The 25,635-nt window shown below is 41.5% G+C and overlaps 1 protein-coding gene across 1 annotated transcript in view; it reads right to left on the reverse strand.

The window, feature by feature from the left end:
- The window catches only part of Ednrb (endothelin receptor type B), a 28,695-nt gene extending 19,334 nt beyond the window's left edge, over positions 1-9,361 (reverse strand). The window contains exon 1 of the mRNA XM_048421922.3: positions 8,627-9,361. Coding sequence (XP_048277879.3) covers positions 8,627-9,109 — 483 coding nt within the window. The 5' untranslated portion in view covers positions 9,110-9,361. The remainder of the gene's footprint in view (positions 1-8,626) is intronic.
- Between the last annotated feature and the right edge of the window lie 16,274 nt (positions 9,362-25,635).

Here is a 25,635-nt window from a genome sequence, read left to right on the forward strand (position 1 = left end):
CTATAGCATGGTGGGCCAGTGAGCAACACTGACACTGGTTTCCATTTCATTTCGTCTTATTTAACACAATAGCTTTTTTTTTTTTTTTTTTTTTTTTTTTTTTTTTTTTTTTTTTTTGGAGATGTGTCCTGCAAGCACTGCACTGCGGTGTTTATTTGACAAAATGTTTGTACTGGCCTGTTTCCCCTAAGGCTTGCATGCTGATTCCACTGCACATTTCCTCTGAGTGATCGAAGCAAACAAATAAATAGTAAATTGAAAATAGACACCACCAGGCCGACCGTAAGAAGTATACTCAGCAATTGCCACTTTTGACTCTTCAAGTTACAATCTTGTCTAAGCTTAAAAAGCAAAAGGCATGAGAACCCAAATAAGTTATTTTAATATCAACTTGCAATATTATTTTTATATTGCAGAGCTGTTAAGCTGTTCTAACAGGTCACATGAGCAGGGAACAAATACTCTCACTAAGGTTATTAAACAAATGCAGAACCTCTTCAACAAGCTTAACATTTTTCAGTTCTCCTTTTAATTAAAAATTATATTCTTGGGTAATTAAATGGGGGAGAATGTGCTAATACCCAGCTAGTACCAGAAGGAATCAAACCCCCAAAGCCAGGAAATGCCAAAGCGAATTGTCTTGCTCAAAGCAATGCCCCCTCCCCTCATTAACCACACACACCACTTTCCTTTCTACAGTGTTCTCAAACTAGGAGAGCCTGTTGAGCTCTGAGTCAAAATTCCTGTAGACTGTTCTATGACATCTAGCATGCCCAGAACTGTGCCTGGCACATGGTGGTCACTCATTAAATGGTTGTTGAACAAAAACAAGTGAACACATGACTGGATTTGACCATGAGACAGAAATTGAAGCTAAGCATTGCCATCATGCTTCCGAACTCATCCTTTAAATATACTCTTTGGAGAATGCAGAGGACGGTGCATTTGCCTTTGTGTCTTCTACTGAACTGATGGGGTTCTCCTGCCTTAGGGCTGGGCCCTCTGGGATGAAGGCTTGGTGGAGAGCTGCGGTCTGAGCTCTGACCTTCCCAGCAATGCTTCTCCCCCAGCTGTTCTCCCACTGCAGACCTGTCAAGGAAGTGACTGATGTGAAGCAGACTCTGTTGCTTCCTGCTGTGTAGGGAGATCCTGTGTTCTCCTACGGACCAGAGATTTGGTGCACATGGATGGTAAGGGATGATCTCGAAGAGGGTTAACAACCCATAGAAGAAACAGTCAGTTGCTTCTGTTCCAAGAGCTGGGAACATGTCTTTGAAATGCCTGGCGACATTATATCATTATATTTTCAAACGTTGGGAAAGGAAATAATCTTCTTCTTCTTCTTCTTCCTCTCCTTCTCCTCCCTCTCCCTCTCCCTCTTCTCCTCCTCCTCTTCCTCCTCTTCCTCTTCTTTTTCTCCTCCTCCTCCTCCTTTTCTTCTTTCTCAGTTTCCTTTAGCAAATAAGTTTTATTTTGGGAGGAGACGTTTAAACCACTGTTTTAATAAGGTTGGACAGTCTCATTCAGGGACTTCCATGTCTGTGCTGCTTTTGTTTATACACTGAAGGAACTTACACTAACTTTCTAGTTAAGTCCATAGCATTTAAAATGCATCTATACTGTACCCATGTCCTCAGGGACAAGCATAAATTAAAAGGTCTTAGCATTGATCAAAATGAAATAGTCTCTTAAATATTAGGCTGCGTGGGCTAGAAATATATGGTCAGATATTGCACCAACTTATGCCCCTCAGTATAGCACTTCAGTAGATCCTAATGCGTTCAGTGATACCTGTAGCTGTCAAAGCAGAGACCCTGGGAACCCATTTTATCTATTCACACATCACATGACCAGATAGACTCCTAGCTTTCTGGTGGTAAATAAAGTGTTTGTAACAAATATCTAGAAACATCAAAGATGTAAAAATACTGAAAATGTTTCTTAGGAGATATTCAAATTTACTTATATATATTCTACTATGACCACCAACATGAAATTTATTTCTAAATCTCTAACAGGCCAGGAAAGAAATGGATTGCCTGACCCATGTAAAACATTGGATTTGGTCCTTAGCATGACAAAAGTAAAATAAAGATTTTTACTGTCCCATTATCTACACTTAAAAGCATAACCACAGTTTGTGTTTAAAAGATTTCTTGACACATTATGTATTTTTAAGAAATTCAGCTAAGAGAAATAACAAAACCATTGGGTTACTTTATCTGAGCTGGCTCTCCTAAGAAGATCCCCCACAATGCCTAAAGAGACTGGAGAATTGGGGTGCTTATAGTCACAGGAGTCAGAATGAAGCAGAGATGGAATGAACGTGGCAAAGGGTTGTAGGTCATTTCATACCACAGTTACGTACAGTGTAAACATTCTGAGGTTAGTTTGTCTTCTTTCTGGAATCCACAGAGAAGCTGAGGCAGGGAGGAAGAGCAGGAGCCCCAAACAGGGAAGACTTGCTTGGGAAAATGCCTCGGTCAACTTGACTGATAAACTTTTGACTCAAGAATGAGCATGACCGGCCTTGTCTGTCCCTGCTCTCCATTTGCCTCCCCACATTCTCCCCCATGTTTTGGTCATTTTCTTGTTCTATGTTTTCACTAGAGAGTCCCCAGGGAAGGAGTGAGAGTGTAGTATAAACCACCAAGAACACAGAAGACATGTGTGGGCCAAGGTGTATTCAGACACCAGTCTGGGATGCATCTCCGAACATAGCCAACCCCTTGAAGACTTTGCAGAGTTCTGAAGGAGACGGTTTCACATCATAAATTACAGCTAAAATCTTATTTCAGCTCGGGCTTTCTCTGTCAGCACACTCTAAATCACTTAATCATTTATTAGCATTTGACATGTTTCTCTAAAAATAATCAGCTATAGCATATCAGCTACACAAGCATAACCTTATATGGTTTTCCTTGTGAAATGGTGAACCGAGTTTCTTGGCCTTGACACAAAGCTTGGCCATGTCATCATTTTGTACAACAAAAAATATGAAAATATTTTCAATTTTGAGCAACTCACTCTATGTGAACAAGGAAAGAAAATACTGTGAAGCCTTTGATTGATAACTAGCTTTACAGTATCAAAAGAAGCTTTACCTAGTCTTTTTGGGGACTTTGATTCATGGGGTTCAAGTGTCAGATCAAAGGCGAACACAGCTCTCACTGTGAGGAGCCCGGTGTTTGCTAAGCATTTTGTCACAGGAGTCTGCAGCCAACATGGGAAGCAGTACACAGGGGATGTGGCGCCTTGAGCTTCTGGGTTACTTGAATCTGCTATTGATCTGGTATTTGGTTTGGCCAACACCCTCAAACAGAAGGGACCAAGCCTTCTAAGTGGAAAGGCCCCTTGATCTGATGTCCTTTGCATGACATCACTTGCGCACAGAATCCATTTCTGACTGCTGGACCCGAGATATGGAGTGCACACAGAGCTGCCCGTAGACTCAAGTCACCCAGAGACAAAAAAGCTTTCCCACGTATTAATTCTTTTCCAAAGAGAATTGGGCCTCTTTTTCAATGAATCTCAAAGATAACCTCGTTTCATTTTTGGCACAAAATGCTTATGCCATTGCAGTATCTTTAAAGAGCACTAAGATATAACTGAAATATCTCAGTTACTTGAGAGGTAGTAAGAGCACTGGTATTAAATTTGGAGGGCATACTCTCCTTCCAGGGACACTGAACTCTCTTCTACTGCTGTGTCTACATATGCTTCAGTTTTCCTGGGAGGAAAACGATCAGCTCAAAAGTTAGCTCTGAGACTGGTCCCGCAGCGTTTACTTTCCCAATCAGTTTTACTCAAAATTGTTAATGACCACAAGGAATCAGTGTAGGGTACTGAGAAAAGTGAATTTGTTCATAATGACAATTGATGGTGTCCCAAGTAAAATAGCAATGATAAAAAAAGCCTGACCTCTTGCCGCGGTCACCTCATTCAGAACTGATGTGAGGGCTCAGTGAAGGACTCCCACATTTCGACAGGCCAGCGTTTTAATGCTATGTGTGCTCCAGCATAACTGATTAAATGTTAAAGATCAGAAATGTCGCTTGTTAGGACTGTGCCTCCACAGCTCTCTCTCTCTCTCTCTCTCTCTCTCTCTCTCTCTCTCTCTCTTATGGTGGCGTAGCTAGTCTTAGAAGCAAGGCTAACTCACAGCACTCCAGTGAGTTCCTAAGTTAATTTTAACCGCTGCACACAGACTGCATTTAGATCCTTATCACAGTAGTAAATAGGGAAATCCAATGGGCCTTTCAGGTTACAATCAGGTTACATAAAGTTCAACTTGTGTGCACAGAAGGAAGCTATTATTTGAGAATTGTATATATTCAGTTATTCTTATAAGAACAACACAACAATTACACTTTTTAAGTAAAATACATATTAACTCAAAAGTTCATTATTTGCTCAAGAATGTAAACTTTACCCCCAGCAAGCTATCAATTTTTAAAAAGTATTGTTGCTGATTCAAACAAATCAAAACAATGAACCAGCCAACCAGTAATAGGAAAGCACTTTAGCTTCCAGAAGTACTGTCAACTCTTTTGCTTTTTATGTAGCTTTACTACAGTAGTCACACAGCAGGTTCTTATATGTAACAAAGTAGACGCCCCCATCATTTAAGTATAAGTAGGAAGTACATAGTGAGATGCTTGTGAATAAGGAGAGATTAAGTCTTCCATTGGATATTTGAACAGTAGCTCTCAGTTCAGGTGTCTATGCACACCATGTCATCATGGGCATGGTGACTCACAAGCTTATCACAGATGCTAGCATATGACCATCGACCTAGAGATATTATTTAAGGTAGCGATCAGAACCAACACTACAGTAATAACACTAGGTGACAATATCTATCAACATTTTAAGTACTTACACTCTTTGACTTAGCAATTGCAGTTTTAGGGGTTTACCCTTTAAGGTAGCTACCCATAGACATGTGTGCAAACTTGGGTGTATGAACTTGTGATGTTTAAAGTCATGTTTGTAATGACAAAAGATTAAAAAAAGAACACTCCAAACATCAACTTCCCTTCTCGTTTTAATACACAAGCACAAACATTCTGAGAGCTTTTATTATTTGCTTACTGTGCCCTAGGCCCAGGGCCAGATGTTATCTGTCTACTTAGTTCTCTACAAATTCATGTGACGTTGGTATCGTATCCTTGTGTCATTTCAACTAGACACTGTGGATGATTGCATTTTCCATGTGTTTCAGCTGTTTTATGTTCTGGAAAGTAAGCACAACCCCGTGTATCCCAATGCGAAGGATTCAAAGGGCTTATTGTTTCACACATAATTTACATGAGTGTTTGAAGTGTTTAATAGTCTCCGCTTGCTCAGGATCCTGAAACTCTTCCCCACATTCAGCACAGGGTCCTCTTGATAAAGGACACCCTGGAGCAGAATGGCTGCAGCTGAAAGTTTCTAGGGACCCTGCTCTGTAAAGAAGCATGGCAGGGCATGGCGGGGCATGGCGGGGCATGGCAGAGCATGGCGGGGCATGGCGGGGCATGGCGGGGCATGGCGGGGCATGGCAGAGCATGTGGCTCTGCTGTCATGTTGTCAGCTCCTTGCCAGAACTCATGTGAAACCTTGCCCTCTAAGAATGACTTCAAGGATGGACAGTTGTGACATACTGTGGTTTGTCAGCATTATTGAACTCTGTGTTTACTGACCTAGATGGATGTAACAGATCAAGAAGACCCTCCTGAGCTTCTAGGGCATATCAATCAAAGGGGCGAGGGACTCTGAATCCCCCAAATTGCATATGTTGGATTTCCAAAGAGAATTTTAACAAACTGTCAAAAATTAGAGATTAGCAATTCAAAGTTCTCACCTTGGCGAATATTTCAAACAGCATTCACAGCTCACCAAAGTCATTCTTTAGGAATGAAAGTGTCAAGTGTTCTGAAATTCTAAACACATATTTTCAAAAAGTTCTATGCTGCCATAATTATTTAGAGGACTGAAATGTCTTTTTAAACTCATCTTACATGTTCTAAGTCTTTAGAATAGCATCCACTAATAGTGTATATTATAGACTATCTTTAAAGGACTCCCAGACTTCAATTCTGACATTTCAAATAAATTCTGAAAATGTTTACCATGTGGCTTACTTAATGTGGTCCTGTTTCACAATTCCACCTATGCAATCAAGCTGAGGTCCGTAGAAAGCTCAGGCTGGAGAAGGGTATGCTGGGTTTTAGCATTCTTGATACAGTGTGCTAGGGAAGGTTACAGTTCTAAGACAAGATGAGCTGTGTTCAGGTCCAGAGTAACCACTTTCTAATAGTGTGATAATGGGTAAGTTACTCCTTTGCCTCTTCAGTGACTTAAATCAGGGTTGATAGTAACACATCCTGTTACACATCATCCAAGTAATTTAATTAAATCAAATGAATGCATAGTGGCCACTGTTTTCCCCTGAAACCAAACGAAAGGCAACAACGCAGGATTTGTCGGAGTTCATGCTGACACTCACAGCTCTGGGACCCACACTGATGATGAGTTTGTTTCAGACAGATTTCGATGACTAACCGTTTAGTTTTCTAATGACTCATCACTTAGTTTCAGGAACAAAAGTGCAGTTTTAGTACTGGGAATCACTCTACAGCGAAGGATGTAACTTCCTAGGGGGATACTAGAGAGACTTGAACGGAAACCTGCATGCTCAGTCAGATGTTCTCAGGTTTATCAACATAGTCATTTGAGCAGGCAGAAAGAACAGTGGTCTCAGAAGGGTCCCTTTACATCTGGTCTGGCCGCAACACAAGGGAGGAAAATGTTCTCCGCCCCGCCTTCCACACAGCCATTCAATGGCTGGCTGATGTAGGGAGGTTTCTAACTTGGTTAAATGTTTAGGTCAATCAAGGCTGCTCCAAATGGAACTTCCACCAAACTTCTGTGCATACCTAGAAAAGGGAGATTATAATCTCCTCTTTGGAGAGGAATCCCGATTCAGCTCTTTTTAAATCCCTCACATTTTCCACTGCAAAACTTCTCAGTTCAGTTTTGAAGAGCTGCACTGAAATGCTTGCCTCAGCCACCGTGGAAAGACCTCACTTGCCACTCCGTAAGAAGGAAGTGGGCCGCTTCTGATCCCACCAGAGTTGTGACTGTACTTAAGAAACTTTCCAGTCTAACCTTCAGAGTTTGTCAAAACATTTGCTGTCCCAGATCTTAGCAGTTCCTTGTATTTCTGGTAGCACTTCCCTCCAGGGTCTGGATCCTAATCTATGCTCCATCTCTAAGCCTCAGAAATGTCTGGAATTCCCTTAAATCGTGGCTACTGGGATTCGGATTCCCAGAGACCCATGAAAGGGATGTCAAGGGCCGCCTTGTCATTTAGGTTGTGGCGCTCTACGTGACCTTCCCCAACCTAGCACTATCTCTTCTCCTTGCAGAGAGGCCAGGGTTGGCCTTCAGCAAGTCCACAGAGTGCGCTCTCTCTTTTTTTTTTTTTTTTTTTTTTTTTACACTTGGGTTGTTTTTATGTGTGACTTTCTATTGCTAACGATGGGAAGCAGTGGTTCATGTTTGCACAACTCTGAACATTTCTGACTCTTTCATTTGATCTGTTTCTGTTAGTAGCACAAATTCACCTTCGGTGGGCACTAGAAGCCTTATTGGGAAACAGAAAAAAAATGAGAACCACAGGCGCCAGGGTGTGTCCCAACTTCCCAAACTACCTGGAGTCAACACTGACAGTGTCCACATCCTGTCCTTGCTTTCTGAGCCCATTTCTTCTGATAGCTGTGGAAAATCACAGCCCTGCTAACTGCTGGGAATTTTATAGCCTTCATTAAAGAGCCCTCCTCTGTCTTGTTCACGAAATAAGCAGAGATAATGTCAGGGGGCTTGCATTTGGGAATCTGACATACTGGAGTCTGATTGCTCCTTCTGCCTCACAGCAGGCCCTCGAGCATCCTATTGGTCACGTGTAAAATGGCAATAACCGTCTACGTGTGGGATGCTGGAATGGATGAAGGAAGTAACACATTTAATGCAACACTCGGACTAGGACATGTATTCTGTGAAGAACCTCCAAGGCTCCTTGCAGTGAGGAATTGCGTTTTACTTACTCACCAGTCTCTGCCTTTCTTCCAAGCCACTGAATCCCAGAACCTTACAGCACCCTCCTTTCTGGGTCCTCAAAACAATGCTCTCTAAAATTACCTTGGTCACTAATCATTTGTGCGTTTAAAGATGTAAATTCTGTTTGGGAGAAGATTTCCCTTCCTAATAAACACCCAGTTGGTAGGAGCATACTTTTAGGAGGCTGTCCCTAGAAAAACTGACTTTGCAGCTTGTGATTCTCAAAGTTCAATTTTGTCATAGTCATACAGAAAGTTTTGTTTTAAAAATATCTAACTGCAACCATCTACTTCAGAGTCCCCGATTCAGTGTGCCTGGGTTGGGAGCCCCAGTTCTTTTCAACAATAACGAGGTCACCGCTCAGAAAGTTACACTTGTCAGTGGCTAAGAAAAAAACCGAGAAGAAAATCTGGCGGACGGTCACTGGTAGGAGAGGAGGAAGCCCTCCTCCTAACTCCAAAGGCTGTTCCACTTACCAACCGCCCCTGCGCCGCTTGCGGCCCCGCCAGATCGGGTGCATTACCTTGTAGACACTGATGGGGATGTCGATGATGATGTGCAGCAGGTCTCCCAGAGCCAGGCTGGCGATCAGGATATTGGGACCATTTCGCATGCACTTGTTCTTATAGATGATTCTCAGCAGCGTGGAGTTCCCGATGATGCCCAGCACGAACACGAGGCAGGATACAATCGTGTTGATGTATTTAAAAGTCTTGTTGATCTCAACAGTTTGTAGGCACGGAGGAGGGAAGGATCTTGCCGAGACTTCATTCACCCTCCCTCCTTTGGTCACCTCCGCAGGTGCTGAGGAACGCGTCAGACTGGAGTTGGAACCTCTCGTCCAGGAGGTCTTAGTGGGTGGTGTCATTACCTCTTTAGTCCCCTGAAGAGACGGTGTGGCTTGGGCAGGTGGGAATCCTCTTTCCTCTCCCCAAACTCCCAACAAGCCACAGGCCAGCAGCAGCGCCACCAAGGCGCGTCCGCGCTGATTTGCCGGCGGCTGCATGTTACTGCTTGCTCCAGTGGGAGTCTGGTAGCCTTTCCGCTGTTTTCAGTCTGGAGACCAACAGAGGAATAAAGACGACAAGGCACTTTTGTCAGCTACCCAGCCACGCCTCCGCAAACACGCACGCTAGCCTGGCCGCCACTACCCGCTTAACAGTAACTTAAGTTTGCGCGCCAATGGGGAACTTGGGCGTGCGCCACCCGCTCGCCCGCAGTCAGTCTCCTTCCTGACCCCGCTCGCTTAGTTTTAATCCCCAGCTCCCGACCCTGCGGGCCGTAGACTAGTGGCTGAGGGGCGGAGCATTCTGGCAGGGGGTGTTCCAGACAGGGGAGGTTGGATGTCCCAGGGCAAGAGCACTCGTGTTTGCCGGGAAGAAGCCAGACCGTTTTAGCTAAGTGTGGGGACCTGGAAAGAAGGCACCTAGCGGCCAAGGGCATGCGTCAATGCACTCAGTGGGAACTCAGAGAATATCGGCCCCACTCTGTTTCCCAAGTGACTTCGCCCAGTCGCTTTACAACCCAATCTCAGCTTGAGTCGTTGTTATGTTTAAGTTTTACTTTAAGTCCCCAAACTACTAAACTAAGCGGGAAGCCTCAGAGCAAGGTCCAGTCTCGCAGATTTTAATTTACCAATAAACCTGAAAGGTTAGTAACCTTGCACGAACGCGTAGCCCCAGGCTTAGAGCCACCAGCAGGGAACCTCCGTCTTCAGGTACTAGGGGTTGAGGCTCACAGTGGGATCTCAGCTGCCACCCAGCCTGTCTCTGGCTCTGAGGAAAGGCTGAGAGAATGCCAGACAGTGAATTCTCAGCAGTTCACTGACTGGTCTTCTCCGCTGTTCCCAGACAAGTCCTTTGATTCTTTCGCCCCTACCCCAGCACCATTCACCACTGGACTCCGCCCGCGTTTTCTGGGCGATCTTGCTGCAACCTTTCCCCTAGGGCGATGCCTGTACAGTATCAGCCCCAGCTGCCCACTGAAAAGGGCAGTCCTGGTTCAGAACTGTGTTCCACACGAAGCTGTTTATTTGCCCTTTAACTAAGATCCTAGCATATCCATTGCACTCTGGGAACTGGAGACTAGGACAAGGTTCTGTACTAACCTGACTTTGAATACGCTGACTTCTCACAGAAATGTCCCATAGTGATTCTTGAAATTGGGTTGGTTTATGGGAGCTACCTTTTGTTATTTTGGTTTGCCTTTAAGTTTCAAATCAACATGACGGACAGGATTCTTTCTCCTCCAGCAGAGAGATTGGCCAGGCAAAGGACTGAAAGACCTCCTTCATTGTGTGCAGGGTAGCGTTTCCTGTGTCCTGAAGTGTCTTCAGGCCCCACAGGGATCTTTCTACTTCGCCTAAAAAGGACCCGAGACAAGAGACAGGAAGAAAATCAGGAAAAAGGCTCTCAAATTCAACCTGATGCTTATTAGTTAGAGTTATGAAACAAATTCTTCCTGGCCATTCTTGAGTTCCCTTTCTATGGCAAAGAAGGGAACGTGCTGATCCGCAGTTTCTCGGGAAGCTGTGAGGTGCGGGTGCCTTACTCTGCTGTCAGCAAGATTCTGCAAAGTTGAAAGGGCAGGGGAAACAAACCCATGCAGCCCTTTCTCCTAACGACCGGGGACTTCACAGTCAGCTAATTGTCAGCTTCTCTCTGTCACCCGTTTTGTTCCACAGCTAGTTAAGCGAGCAGCGAGGACTCAAATCTCGGATAGTTGGAGCCTAGCAAACGTTTTCCGTGACGCTGGTGGCAGAACACGAATGTCTGTTTTAAAAGGTTAACTTTAAATGAAGGATAGAGTTAAGAGTGCGGTTAAGAGTGAGGTTTAAGGAATGAGAACTATGGTCTGGGTGTGAGTGCTAATTCCAAATCTGGCTGTCTCCGTGAACAGAAGGTCACAGCAGTCTCGAGTGACAACATAGCCGGTTGTGCAAACAAGGAATTCTATGAGTGCCTTGGGAGTAAGGATGAGCCCAGCTCGCTCCACCAAAGGCAGTTCTAAACCTGCCCTTCTTACACAAGGCTTCATCCCTGTCCTGTGCGGGACTCCCTGGTGGCTTTCACTCCTCCACCTCTCTCTTCCTCAGCATCTCTGTTCACGTGTCCTTCATGCAACAGGACTGTCCCTGCAAGTTCTCAAAGAAGTCTACCTTGTCCCTGCTTTAATAGTCCTTTTCTGAACTGCTAACATACTTTGATACTTGACTATAGCCCTGTATACTGTAAATGCCAATTTGCCACAACCTAGATAGATTCACTTTGGGGAGAGACCCTGAATGAGAGAATACCTAGATCAGATTGGCCTGTGGCCGTGATAACGGGGAGGGGCTCATCTCGATATTTATTGAGGTGGGAAGAGCCACTCAGAATGTGGGTACACTTGTTTTCATGGGCTGAGCGCCAAAGTGCACAAAATGATAAAAGCTGGTTGAGTATACGCAGCAAGGGTGCTGCCCGTAGTAGACAAACTCTGCTTTTGATATGTGGATATGATATGATTGGTTGCATGAGATCCTGCCTTGACTTCCCCTCAGTGATGACCTTGAGCCTGGGATTGAAAGCCAAATAACCCTGTCCTCCCATAAGCTATTTTTGGTCAGGGTGCTTTATAATCACCCTGAAAACTAACTAAGAGAATTGGTGACATCTAATTGAAATTTAACCTTAAATATATTTGACCTTAATGCTTAAGGGAAACTATGTGAAATGTAAAGATGAAATGTTTGGTCCCCATGAAAGATCACCACAAAGTTGGAAGACATTAAGTCTTGGTTTCTCAGTTTGTAAAGTGGGGGGAAGTATTAGCTTTACTGGATGAAGCTTTTTCTGGGACTTGTGTTTTAATAATTTGGGAATTGTTTTAAAACAGCAGCAGCAGAGTGAATAAATTTGTTGAAAACTACAAATTAAAATGAGATTATGGTAAAGGAGATCCCCCTGAGAGTTGGAATCCCCTGAAAGGAACAAACCTCCACTAAGTGACTTCTTCCTGCTCACTGTCTCCTTATGGACTGGGCTGCACTGCTGTGGGTTCCGATTTTTGTCTTTGCATTATTATAAGACATTATTATAAGAACTCTCATTAACTTTACCGATGAGTTTACTATTCTGAGAAATTTCATTTGCATATTGAGTGAAATATGACAAAGTTTAAGAATACGTTTAATAAAACTTTTGGAGTTGCTCTTTGTGTTGATGAAGACTTATTCTGGTAGAGTACTTCCATGTGAAATCTTTTTTTTACAAAGCCCATTTGTGAAGACAGTCTACTAGGGAAGTTGTCTAGACTTCATATAGGGCAAGACAACCTCCCAAAGTCAGAAGGGCAGTGTTAGGTAATATCCCAATATCTCCTTTAAATGCTTTAGTCAGAAGGAGCTGGAGACAAGGTTGAATGCACTTCAGAACCTGTTCTTCAAAGAGGTTTGCCATGGGGAGCTTGCTCAAGGCAAACATTTCCCCTGGTGAAAGAAAAAAAGAAAAACCCTTTTAGCCACAAAAAAGCTAATGCTTTCATATAATCCTCTTGATTTGGATATACTCTTTGAAACTTATTTTGAACACTTTCAGTCATGGTGCCGAGGGACAAGGTGTGTGAAGAGACCAGACAGCGTTGGCTCAGTTGCTTCTTCCCACATTCCCTGAGGAACAGAGCCAGTGATCAAATGGCAGTTGAAGTAAGAGGAGAAAAAGAGACTTAAAGTCACTGTATGAACCAATAGCAAACAGCACCAATATCTATCTATCTATCTATCTATCTATCTATCTATCTATCTATCTATCTATCTATCTATCTATCTATGTATTTATTCCTTTCTTTTCTATTAAGTCTCTGCAGTTGTGTTGTTGGTCTAAAGATCCAGTTTGTGAGCAGCTGAATGGAGAGCAAATACACAAGTTGAAGAATATTTTGCTACATTTTAGTTTGTCTCTGTGTGTATAAGTGTTGTTTACATGTGTGGACACATATGCTGCCGCTGTGTATGTGAGGAAGTCAGAGGACAAATTGCAGGCGTTATTTCTCTCTTTCCACCATAGATGTCCTGGGGCTTGAGCTTAGTGTTCACCTAGTCTTAGTAGTTAAGTGCTTTTACTCACGTAGACATCTTACAGGAAATTTAAAGACTTCTGAGAAATGCGTACACCCTGCCGCCACTATAGACGTAACAACCTGTTTTGTAGGGCAGGTCTTGATATATACAGCCCAACTAGCAGGGAACTCCCTCTGTATGCAAGCCTGATGTCATCTTTCTTCTGGAGTGCTGGACTGTAGGTGAGTATATGAGGGACCATGTTCTCTTGAGTGTAAACAACGACTGTGCATTCTATTTCTGGCTGCCCAAACCCGAATAATCACACAGAAACTATATTAATTACAACACTGTTTGGCAAATAGCTTAGGCATAGTCCTAGCTAGCTTACATTACATCTTAAATTACATCTTAAATTAATCCATTTCTATTAATCTGTATATCACTATGAGGCTGTGGCCCACTAATAAGGTTCTGGTGTCCTTCTCCTTCTGCAGCTACATGGTGTCTCCCTGACTCCTTTTTCTTTCTCCCAGCATTCAGTTTAGTTTTCCCATCTAGTTCTATTCTGCCCTGTCATAGGCTGAAGAAGCTTCTTTAATAACCAATGGTAACACAACATACAGAGGGGAATCCCTCATCCGAGTGCTGCAATTATAGATACGTATTCTAGTGTCTGCTTTTCAAACTCCATGTATTCTTGCAAAACAACAAAATTTGAATTCTTGGCTTTTGGTATTGTTTTTGCCTAATCATTAATATGGCATTGTTTCTGTCTTACTGATTTATTTTATACATATGGTCAGATTTTGTAGTTGACACATGACTTGCAATTAGAGGTATGGTTATAAGAGAATCTATTGAAATTTTATCAGTGATAAACGGTTGTTAGCTTCAGTACCTAATGATTAATAAAGGTACAGTTTGTGAACAGCTGCTTTCCAATATAACATATTCTTCCAATATAATGATATTTTGGTCAGCTTAATAATTACAAGGAGCAAAGCACAATCAATTCTTTTCTGCTTACAGGAAATAGTAAAACCAGAAAAGCTACGCTTCCTTTGTAAATAATTTAAAATAAGTTGTAATTCAACTACTTTCGGCTATAATATAAATTGAATTAGAACATAATGTTTTATTATAGTACTTAAATAATTTTCATGTTTCTTTCTTTACCATGGTTTTGACTAAATTTTAGTAAAAGAAAATTACATGTGACTTGGCTTTTAGACTTGAACTGTTCACAGAACTCTTTGACACAGTATTAGAAACATATCCAGAATTCCATTGTGAGCACACCTGTGCTTTCTGTATTTGCCCGTGCATAGGACATCTATGGAACCTTATATCACTTAGTGTAGAGAAAACACTTCTGTAATTTGAGGTCCAAGCAATTCAATCACATGGAAAGCACCAACTGGGGAACATTATTTCACATAGCGTGTAATTTGCAATGACTTTCTGCAATTGTTTTATTTTGTTTTCCCTTTCCCCATTTCATTCTTCTGATCTCGAAAAGGTGTGAACCACTCAGGGGTTAGAAAGAAGAAATAGAGAAGGCGGCGTAAACAACCAGCGGCGAACATAAGTCTGTGTTTTAAAGAAAAAAAAAGAGGTCTTTGCAGTACGGACAGAGACTTCTAGGAGAAACCAAATAGAATTTTCACAGCAGGCTTCTGTTCCTTATATTGTATTAACCAGCTAGACATTTCCATCTCAGTTCTGTACAGTAATAAGCTCTAACAGTGGAGACTTCGGCCATCAGTATTTGTCGACAGCCCGAAGTGGCGATGCACGCTTGCGATCCGGAGGACTTATGCAGGACTGAGGACTTACGCAGAAGGAATGGGAGTTGGAGGCCAGCTTCCCTGCCACAGGGTTCCCAGAGTTGAGTTGCAGGGGTACAGAACTACTTGCAGCAAGATTTAAAGGGAAGCAAGGATTTTTCTGGATGTTCTATTAACGGTACATTATATGAACAGTGAGCTCTACAGTCCTCTTAAATGAGGGGCTTAGGGTGACGGCATACCTTTGTCTCGGCGAAGGAACTATTTGGTCAACTGGACCTTTCAAAGCTGGCCCAAAGTCATGAGATTATTTTTGGTCTTTTTAATGTGCACACATTGGGAATCACCTTTTCTGGTTGTGGCCACGGAGAGAAAAGAACTAGCAACTGCCTGTGGAGAAAAGGATTCTGAAGTGGCTTCCTCGGTGACTAGGTTATCCGGTGAAACTACAGACACCATCCCATGGGAAGTACCTAGAGACTCACTTCTTACAAGACAAGCACTGCCCGTGGAGAAAATAATTCTGAAGTGGCTTCATCAGCAACTAGGTTATCCAAATGAATGTACTCACACCTTCTCTTAGGAAGTGTCTAGAGACTCACTTCTTTTGAGGACAGCCAGGAGATACAAGGTTGGCGTTAGAGGAAAGCTGTGAGGTGGTAGGTGTCAAGTAGACCATAGAGAAGCAGGCAGGATTCAGCAGTGGGGAACCCAGAGGGTGGCTAAACCTTTGAATTTCTGCATAGTATATTCTATGTATGAAACTCTCCTTATGAAACATAGTACTGTGTACAATGATTATATATCAGTGAAGAAAATAGTGGCATAATTAATTTTACAGTTAAACCGTGTGATGGTTAGTTTTCATCATCAAGTGACCTGAATTTAGAGTCACCTAGGAGAAACACTAGGGGCTGTAGTTAAGAGCACTGCCTGGTCTTCCAAAGGTCCTGAGTTAAATTCCCAGTAACACACGGTGTCTCACGACCATCTGTTATGAGATATGGCATCCTCTTAAGGAAGAGACCTGGTCAGTCATCCTCATCAATGTAGACCATGAAACCCAATATGGATAAGTTCAACACCACCACCATATATGCATGCTTCAGCATTGCCAGGGCATAAATTTCATTTTCAGTTTTTTTTTTTTTCAGAAGACATACTCTGAATGGTCCCCAGCGCTTCTAGAGAAGGTTAGATAGGATGGAAGCCTAACTCTAAATGTAGTTGGTGCCCTTCTATAAGTAAAAGGGACTGACTATAAAAGAAAACATGAGCTGAGTATAAAAATTCCCCTTTCTCTCCTATTGGACGGCACGCACAGTGTTCTCTGACTCCTCATATTTCTTCCATCATCCTTTTCCTCATAAGACTGACTGTGCCCCCTCAAACTGCAAGCCAAAATAAACTCATCTTTCCATACGTTGCTTTTGTCAATTAATTTACGGCAACAACAAATATATTGTTCATATTTAAACCAAATAATCTTCCAGAAATTAAGTAGTTTATAATGCTCAGAGCAGAAAAGTGCAAATAGCCAAATCATAAAACTCTCTACATGTTTTGGGATTGAAGAAACTGATTTATTGTTCTTCCCTTGCTTCTGTGATAAAAAAGAGTACTGATTTCAAAGAAATAAATTGTAATGTAAATTACACTGCTATAAATCTTTTTTGTTCCTTTCCATTGAAGCTCAATGATGAAGAAAGGAAGGAGCTGGTGGTTGAATGAGAAGGGACACCATAGTGTATATACCAAGTAGTATACTTGACTTTATAATAGGTTGAGGATGCAGGACATCTGTGAGCCTAATCCCCTTCTCTCACTATCACCCATTTCTCGTTTTGACTTTCTCATGCCTGCAGTTCCACACTTTGAAACATCCCACCTCCCTTAAGGGCAAGTGTTTCCTACTGGGTAGGTGAGGAGAATTGCCAGGGTGGAAAAAGCCCAACAAAATGGATTCCCCTACAGAGATGGACTCTAGCAGAGGCTGTTGAAGTGAAGAAAATTTATGTATTTGAAGACACCATAATTCTGTATCTAGAGATACCAGAAAGGGTGGTAACAGATGCCAGGCAGGTGGGCAGGAGTTTGGTGGCTAGAATCAGATGATAGTTATTATGAGGTAGAAAAAGTTAACAATGTTCAATAAAACTATGTGGCCCTGGTCAAGAATCCTGGATAGTTTTAGGTAAGTTGTACTCATTCTGGTTCTTTCTAAGGATATAATCAGATGCCTTCTGAACTAGACTTCTTGATATTTGAGTGTAGCAGATGGAAGAGATGTTTAATGTAGCTGTTAACTTTGCAGAATTTAGAGTCACCTGGGAAGGAAGCACCAATGAGAAGGTTTTTGGGTTGGATGGGTGAGGTGGGAATTGTCTTGACTGTATTAATTGATCTGGGAAGACCTATCTTATTTTTATGTGGGACCATTTCCCTGAAGGAGAACCTGCACTGTGTAAGATGCAGATTGCAAGCTGAACACTAGCATAAATGACTTCAGAGTTCTTCTCTGGTAGCAGATGCCATGTGATCAGCCACTTTGAGCTTCTGCTACCTTGACTTCTCAGCAGTCACAGACTGTGACTCCCAAATTGTGAGCTGAAACTAACCCTTTCTTCCTTAATTTTTTTTGTAAAGGGTATTTTTCTTTTTAATCACAGCAGCAGGGAAAGAGACTAAGGCAGTCTGTTTGAGCTCCTAAGGAGACTGTCGGAACACTGCTCACCGTCCCCACCAGATACCAGGTTCTGACCACCTGGGCTACAGGGCAGCTCATGACTTGTATCTAGATTCCCTCTGAGTAGGCAAGAGAATGGGAGAGCAATGGTCCTATTACATCTTCCATTTTCTGTGAAATAAATATGCCAGTAGATCTAGCTACATACACAGAGATTGTTCTAGGTATGATTTGGCGGGTGTGAGGATGGCTTTTGCCCATCCACATGCTACAAATACTGAAAAGAGATAAGGGAGAATCAACAGATCTACTGTAGGGTCAAGGGACAGTACTCATGGAAGATGAGATTTGTAAGTCCCCTGGGTAGGATGAAAATTCATGGCTGATTTCCAATCAACAGGTGAAGACATTAAGCATGAAGTCTCCTGTTCAAGAGGTGGTGGGCTGAGACTGACAAGAAGGCAATGATAGGCAAGGTCCAGGAAGCAGAAATCTTTGGGTGGGTAGCATCCTTACCGGAGTGTTGATAAACATTGGTTTGAGGGTTGGAGGAGGAGTCTTGACTGCATGATGATGGCAGATGGCTTGATGCTGTGTTTCAGTTAGATGGGACATCTCATTGCCTTTTGGTTACTGTGGTAAACGTATTAGGTCTTAAAAAATAACACTTTTGAATCTTTATTCTAAAGCAGGGAAAGCTAAAGGGGCCTCTTTCATATATATCAAGAACTCCTATTCGTGATTCCCTTGATCAGAAAAACTAAAAAAATATCAGTCATCTTTTCCTAGAACTAAGTTGAGAAATGCCTGGGGCAATAGAAGGGGATTCAGAATGAGAATCTTCATTTGAGGTGTTGACTTGGCCTACATCACTGCTGACTTTTTAAAATGGTGGATAAGAGTATATGCTTATACAAATGTGGGTTGATGTTCTGAAGCACATATGCATTGTAGAACGATTAAAAACTAATTGCTTCATATGATTTCAGACAACCCATTGAAATATACCCATTCACATGGATTTTATGTATATATAACATCTATCTATCTATCTATCTATCTATCTATCTATCTATCTATCTATATCCATTGTCTGCAGAAGACTGTTCATAATTAGTTTCACACCTCTGAATATAGACTTCTGAGGTTGTAGGATACTGAGTGCACTGAGTCTTCAGATCTGGGAGCTACAGAAAGCTCAGGATCCCTGGTAAAGGTAGGCTGAGGACGGAGCTATGGGACTTTACCCTGCTTTGCTCCAGGTTAAGGATTCGGGCATTACATAAGAGTTTGAATAAACCCATCTGGGAATTTGAAGATTAAGGAAGTCTGTATTAGTGACTGTGACCATGGCAAGGACAGATAGGGAGGGAGGGCTCAAGACAAGTCTAAGACAAATTCCCTCCTTTAACGATTTTTTAAACAAATGAAACAAACAATACACTTGGGAAATATTCTTGGAATTCAGGTGAACTTGGCAACTAGGAACACGAGACAATTTTCCCTAATTTCCAATTTCAAGTTAGTTGAAGAAGTGAGTGAGTGATTTTCACTGCTGGGATATGTTAGATGGGGTTATCCACGGCATGAGCTGTGACACAGATTGTGGCAGCTTTACTTCTTCTAATCCTTTGATTGTGCTTTTAAGTAAATATAATACTATAAATTTTATTTTATAAGTTTGAGCATGTAAGATAGAGTTCTTACTGTCATGTTAAACAAAAATTTTATTTTAGATAATAAGTTCTTAAATAATTATTGAAAGTGTTACTAAAGTGCTTTCAATGAATAATCTTTATCTTTTAGTAATATATAGCATGAGTTCTAATTAGTCTCAATAAGTAAAACCCAGAATCAGATATTAGGAGTGAAAGCTGAAGGACCAGAAGAAGCAGTGTTGCCAGCCACTAGAGAGACCTTTACCTCTACCAACGCTCATATCGAAGGGGCGATCCTATCCGCAGACTGTCTCCTCAGACTGCATCCTAAGACTGTAATGAGCTCCTGCTTCCTTGTGCCTTATATTCCTCTCTCTGCCCAGCCATATCACTCCTGTCTCCACCTCCCTAGTGCTTGGATTAAAGGAGTGGGATCCCAGGTGCTGGGATCACCTTTAAGTGAGTTCTTTCTATGAGGATGGCCTTGAACTAATAGCCATCCCTCAACCTCTTTCTCCTGAGTCCTGGGCTTAAAGGTGTGTGTCACCACTCCCTGGCCTCTAGCAACTTAGCTCTGCACTCTGATCCCCAGGCAAGCTTTATTTGTTAAAACATAAACAAAGTATCACTACAGTAATGCATATGCTAGGAAAATATTACTTGTATTTAGGTACATTTAATCATTTTCATGTATAGAAATGGATAAGCAATTAATATTTTTAGAATTCAAATGATTAAATGTCACTCATATATGTATTATAAGATTATATTTGCTCTATTGTTAGTATATTTTTAGTGACATGATCTGGGCAGTTATTCTATGGGCACATTTAACTCCTTCAGTTTACGACAAGGAGGTTATTGTGTGTGTGTGTGCAACAATATGGGGTTTTTATTTTTTATTTATTTGGTGTAGTATTAGTTGAAGCACATGATGTTTTTTAAGGAACTTTTGTTTTCAAGAGGAATGTCTTTCCTGAAGATGTCACTGGATACATCCACAATGTGTTTGACTTAAAATTAGCTCTGAAAACAACATATTTAAGTTATTTAATCCAAATATATAAATATGAATAGATTTGCCTAAGAAACAAAATTTCTTTTTTCTTTGGAATTCCAGACATAGCATGGCTTTTCCCCATCAACAGAAAACCTTGTCTGAGCACAATGCTATTCTTACCTTTACCCCTGGGAGAAGATGAATTTGTTCCAGGGATAGGAAGGAAGGAAGGCAAAATGCCACTGTCTTAGTAATATTTTCATCACATTATCTAAGACTCCTGAGCATTTCCTAAGATATTTCTAATCCTCAGTTTGACAATAACAACATCCATCTTCCAAACCACAACCTAATTTCTGTAGCTGTCAAACATATGTGAAGCCTCCACCGTTAGCAAAAGCTGAAGCAGGACCTGAAGCCACGATGGTACTTTAGGAATAAGGAATGGCAGTTGAAAAACTGATGTTCAAGTACTCGTGTGCTTAAAATTTTAGGACACGGACAGAGGTTTAAAGATCAATCAGTGACTCACTTCCTGTACTCGTCATGATGTGTCCCTTACAACAAATTTCTGGAAGTGACCGACAGCAGAAATAATTCTGCACATGTCTTATTTGTGCAATGAGAAGAAATGTATTTCAGACTCAAACTGAGCATTGTTTTGGCTATTAGGAATACGGTGCTGAGGCAAGGTGGCTCAGGAGGCAAAGGTGCCTGATGCCAGTCTGGCAACCTGAGTTTGATCCTCAGGACCTATAGAGTGCAAGGAGAGAACTGGCTCCCACAGGCTGTCCTCTGACCTCCATCTTCATGCTTTTACACACACACACACACACACACACACACACACACACACACACTACATAAAGAAGATATAATAAACATAGAACTATTCATAGTCTATGAGCAAAGGGACCAAACACACAGCACCAAACCTTACCTGACAGTCAAAGGTATGATATGGTAGGGTGAAGGAAAGGTAATTAATGTAAGGTCTGTTCCTACTAGATGAGCATTCTTGTTTATATCTGTGTGAGAATACTCTTCGATATTAACGGCATTATATTGACTCCATCGTGATCTTGTAATGTAATATCTGTCCTCTTTAGATAGCTTTTATTTTCATAGAATTACATTCTATATTAGATTTCCTCTTCTATGGATAACAGTTTCCTTTACATTTTCGGATTAAAATCTTTCTAAACTAGAGCAATGACAGAGTTCACTTTGTAAAGCTTTTAGGAAGCCTCCAAGATGGACGTGTCGTGGCTGGCAAACACTTCAGTGCCTACCTGAAAGCAGCTTCATTTTAAACTCCTGGATTTGAAAGCGAGGTGGGCATCCAGGCTTTCAGCAAGGTGGGGGCTGGAAACGGAGGGGAACATCTCTGCTTCTTGGCATTCCCCTGCTTGTGAAATCCATGTGAATCCTTTCACCTGATTACGTCTCCTGGGTGAAAAGGAGAATAGCATCTCCATCATAAGATTTGGATTTTAAATTTGACAGATATTAGTGTAGTGAAACACCAGAGACTTCGGTTGTTGTTGCTGCTGTTTTGTGGACACTTTTTGTTGTTGTTCATTTGTTTGATGTCAGGTCTCATCTAGCCCAGGCAGTAAGGAAGGATGGCACTGAACTCCTGACTCTTGTACTCTACCTCCCAAGTACTGGGATTGCTGGTGTGAACCACCATTTTCAGCTTCCAGTGACCCATTTTATGAAAACATTCCCTGGTTTTCTGAAAGAATACTGTGATGACAACACTGACTACAGGATGGGGTGTGTCTTTAGCAAGGGAGTCCTCCTGGTAACTTGATGTACTCATGGGTCTGTCAATAGCTCAGTCTACACAGTTCTCTGTTTTCTGTGGCTGTCTTGAATTGCTTCTTTTTGATGATCAGCTGTGTTGATGGCCAGTAATTCAGAAGGGAGGGAGAGAATGAGGGAGGGAGAGAGAGGGAGAGAGAGAGAGAGAGAGAGAGAGTCAGAGTCAGTCAGCACTAACATGGTTCACTGGTCAGCAAGACAAAGTGGAGATCTTTCTGACAGTTTGACAATAGTCATTTGAAAACAAGGCAACAAAATTGAAAGCAGTGAAAACAGTTTGGTAGACATCAGATTCAGAGCTGTAACAGCCCAGGTGATATGTTTGCTACATGAACAATATGCTCCTGATAAGCTACTTTCATAGAAGGTGGTATAAGGTATATAAATATCAGGTTCAGGAAGGCAGAAGACTCAAATTTTACTTTAGGATACCACTTGCTTTCTTTTCTCTCTCTCTCTCTCTCTCTCTCTCTCTCTCTCTCTCTCTGTATGTGTGTGTGTGTGTTACAACACAACTGTGGAAATCAGTGGACAACTTGCTGAAGCTGATCCCTGGGGTAGAACACTGGCTATCAGCCTTGTTAGTGTGTTTACTTACTGACCCACCTCACCAGTTCCTGAACACTATCTAAAGCTTTATAGTTCACTTTATTGTCCATATAAATTATAGTATTCTGAATGAGTATGGCTGATTTCTTTATTCTTTGTAATTTTTTATATAAAGACTATGGTGTCGGGATGTATACATTTATGTTTCTGGTACAAAGTTCTAGAATGTTGGAGATAAACCACCATCTCTTAGTGATGCTCTATGATCAGCATCATGTCACAAACCCTAAAGGTCTGTAACTTAATGAATTTTCAAAAGTACTTTAAAAAAGTTATTTTTAAAAATTCAGCATTCGTTGATACATCTGTTACATGCCAAAATAGAACTGTTAGCAATTCTGAAATGTTCTCAGAAATAATGAGACTTGGCTAGATGCACACAGTGCCTACAAGTTGCTCTCTGAGGCATCTATGATGCACAGCTGGGTCCTGTTAATGGTGCCAGTGGAATTTCTAGCACTATCTATTTTATGGCAGCTCCACACCTACTTTTACCTTATAAGGTAAAGACCCAAACTCTAATGTCTATTATACATAGTCCTATATTTAGCAACAAAATGTGATTTTTGCAAGCCAAAAAGAAATAGGAATCCAGTCTCCAGATGCTGTTTTTGAAAGGCAGCATCTAAACACGTGCTGGCCAATGTCACGATAATATTGAAGAGGAGAATTTCAGCCTGTTTTCATAAAGTTAGATTATTACTCCATTACTCTTCTTCTTCTTCTTCTTCTTCTTCTTCTTCTTCTTCTTCTTCTTCTTCTTCTTCTTCTTCTTCTTCTTCTCCTTCTTCTCCTTCTTCCCCTTCTTCCCCTTCTTCTCCTTCCTCTCCTTCCTCCTCCTCCTTCTTCTCCTCTTCCTCTTCCTCTTTTAATAGGACAGATAGGCTCAAATGTATAACAGAGACTGACGCAGATGAAAGTTCAAATGGTATAAGGACTCTGATGAAATAGTTCAGTCTTAGAAGAGTTTGTATTTAAAATTCTGCTCTCAAATCTTCCTTTTCTGACATTGTGGGTGAATTTTGCTGGAAATCATTAAAATTATCCTTTGAATCAACATACTTATAATTTACAATTTGGGGAAAAGCTTCTTCACTTGTGCATTGTTCTTCACTTGCATACTTGTTCTTCTGAGAATCATCTTGAGCAGGTAAGGTTGAATGTTCCACTCTATCTTGAGAGATCATTTGTCTGTACAATAAGATCCAACTAGCTGGAGCGGACTGGTGAAAGAACCTGGTCCTTTCTGGTCTACAAAAGCCCTTCCTGAGGTTGTCTTTGATTGCTATTCATGTTTATTTGTTTTGAAGTAGAGCAAAGCAGAAGTTTTGCACAGGTGCTGCTGGTGGCTTCCTTCAAGTGATAGAGTCAATGTATGATTAGAATAACGCATCTAGATAGCCAGAAGAAGAGGCCTGTGAGCTTAATCTCAGTTTTCTTGTGTCCTAATGGAGACCTGATGAGAGTGCTAATATCTTGTAGTCTTCAAATATTGGGGAATATAAAACTTGACCCTTTTCCTGATTATTTTCAGTAGGACATCTTCCCACAGGCATTGCAATAAAAGGAATTTCTGTTTGATACAGAAACCAAGAATAAGAACTTTGTAGATTAACTACCTAGATAAATAATAACATTCTTGGTTTACTCTCTGTCTTACTCAGACAAATTGTAGAGATTTTTCTTTTTTTTTTTTTAAACATTTATCAAAGGTTTTATTCAACTCTTCAATCAGGGAAGGAACTAGTAAGACATCACCAAAGATTCTGGGGCAAACACAAGCAAACATGCTGAAGCTGCTGAATCAGGCACGCAAAAACGAAACTGCACGTAATACCAAACTGGCATTTTCTGCAGAGAACGGAATTTCAATGTTCTTACCCAAGACAGAGTTTGCGTCTTTTCTGTCATGGATGTGTCTTTCTTGGTGCTATCAGTAATCAACAGCTTAGTTGAAAAATAACATAAAGACAACAAAAGGTCCACAGCCTTGAGGAACCAGACCAAAAGGAAAGATGTGTTTTGATGATGCTTATAATCTATAGAAGAGAGTCCAAAAAGTTTTGGTCCATATCAAAGTTCTGGATAATTTTCTTGCAGAAATTTTGTGATGGTTGCTCATGGGGGCTATTATGATGTTTTTGCTGGTTGGAATGAAGGAGAAAATTTTGCACACCAGAAGGAGAGGGAAGAATTGAAGGGACAAAGTTCTGAATGTTAGAGGTCAGAATTCAGTAAGAAAGTACACTGTTGGCAATATGGTTCCCACAAGGTAATTGTTTCTGCTTAGGCATGATCTCACCACAGGGTGATATGTCTACCAGGTTCTGCTGCTCCTGGAACCGAAGGTAACTGTAGATTTAGCACAATGATTACAGACAAGACGCACAGGCATCTTTTCAAGAACAGAACATTGTAAAAACAAAAACAACCCTGACAGTTAGATATCCAAGTTACTCTTATCTCTGTGCCTGCAGCCTTGAACACGGATAAGACAGATTAGGTGTTACCAGCATTTAGAAGGGCACTAAGTGAATGATTAACATTTCTATGTGGAGAATCAAACAGGGCTCTCTAAGCAAAAACAAAGGAGAGAGACACAACACAAAAGCACAGACAGCAAAATTTTACCCTGCTTTTGGTTGCCCTGAGTCCCCAAGCAAAAGCCATTCCTAAGAACCTGTTGCAGTTCCTCAGAGAACTTTTTTTTTAAGTTTTTTTTCCTTATTTATTTATTTATTTAAAGAATTTCCACTTCCTCCCCTCCTCCCAATACCCTCCCGCTCCCCCCACTCCCTCTCCTCCTCCCTCACCATTCCCAAGAGCAGTCAGGGTTTCCTGCCCTGTGGGAAATCCAAGTTCCTCCCGCCTCCCTCCAGGTCCAGGAAGGTGAGCATCCAAACAGACCAGGATCCCAAAAAGCC

The sequence above is a fragment of the Myodes glareolus genome, chromosome 12, assembly GCF_982192425.1.
Source record: "Myodes glareolus chromosome 12, mMyoGla1.1, whole genome shotgun sequence".
In the NCBI taxonomy this organism is placed as follows: Eukaryota; Metazoa; Chordata; class Mammalia; order Rodentia; family Cricetidae; genus Myodes; species Myodes glareolus.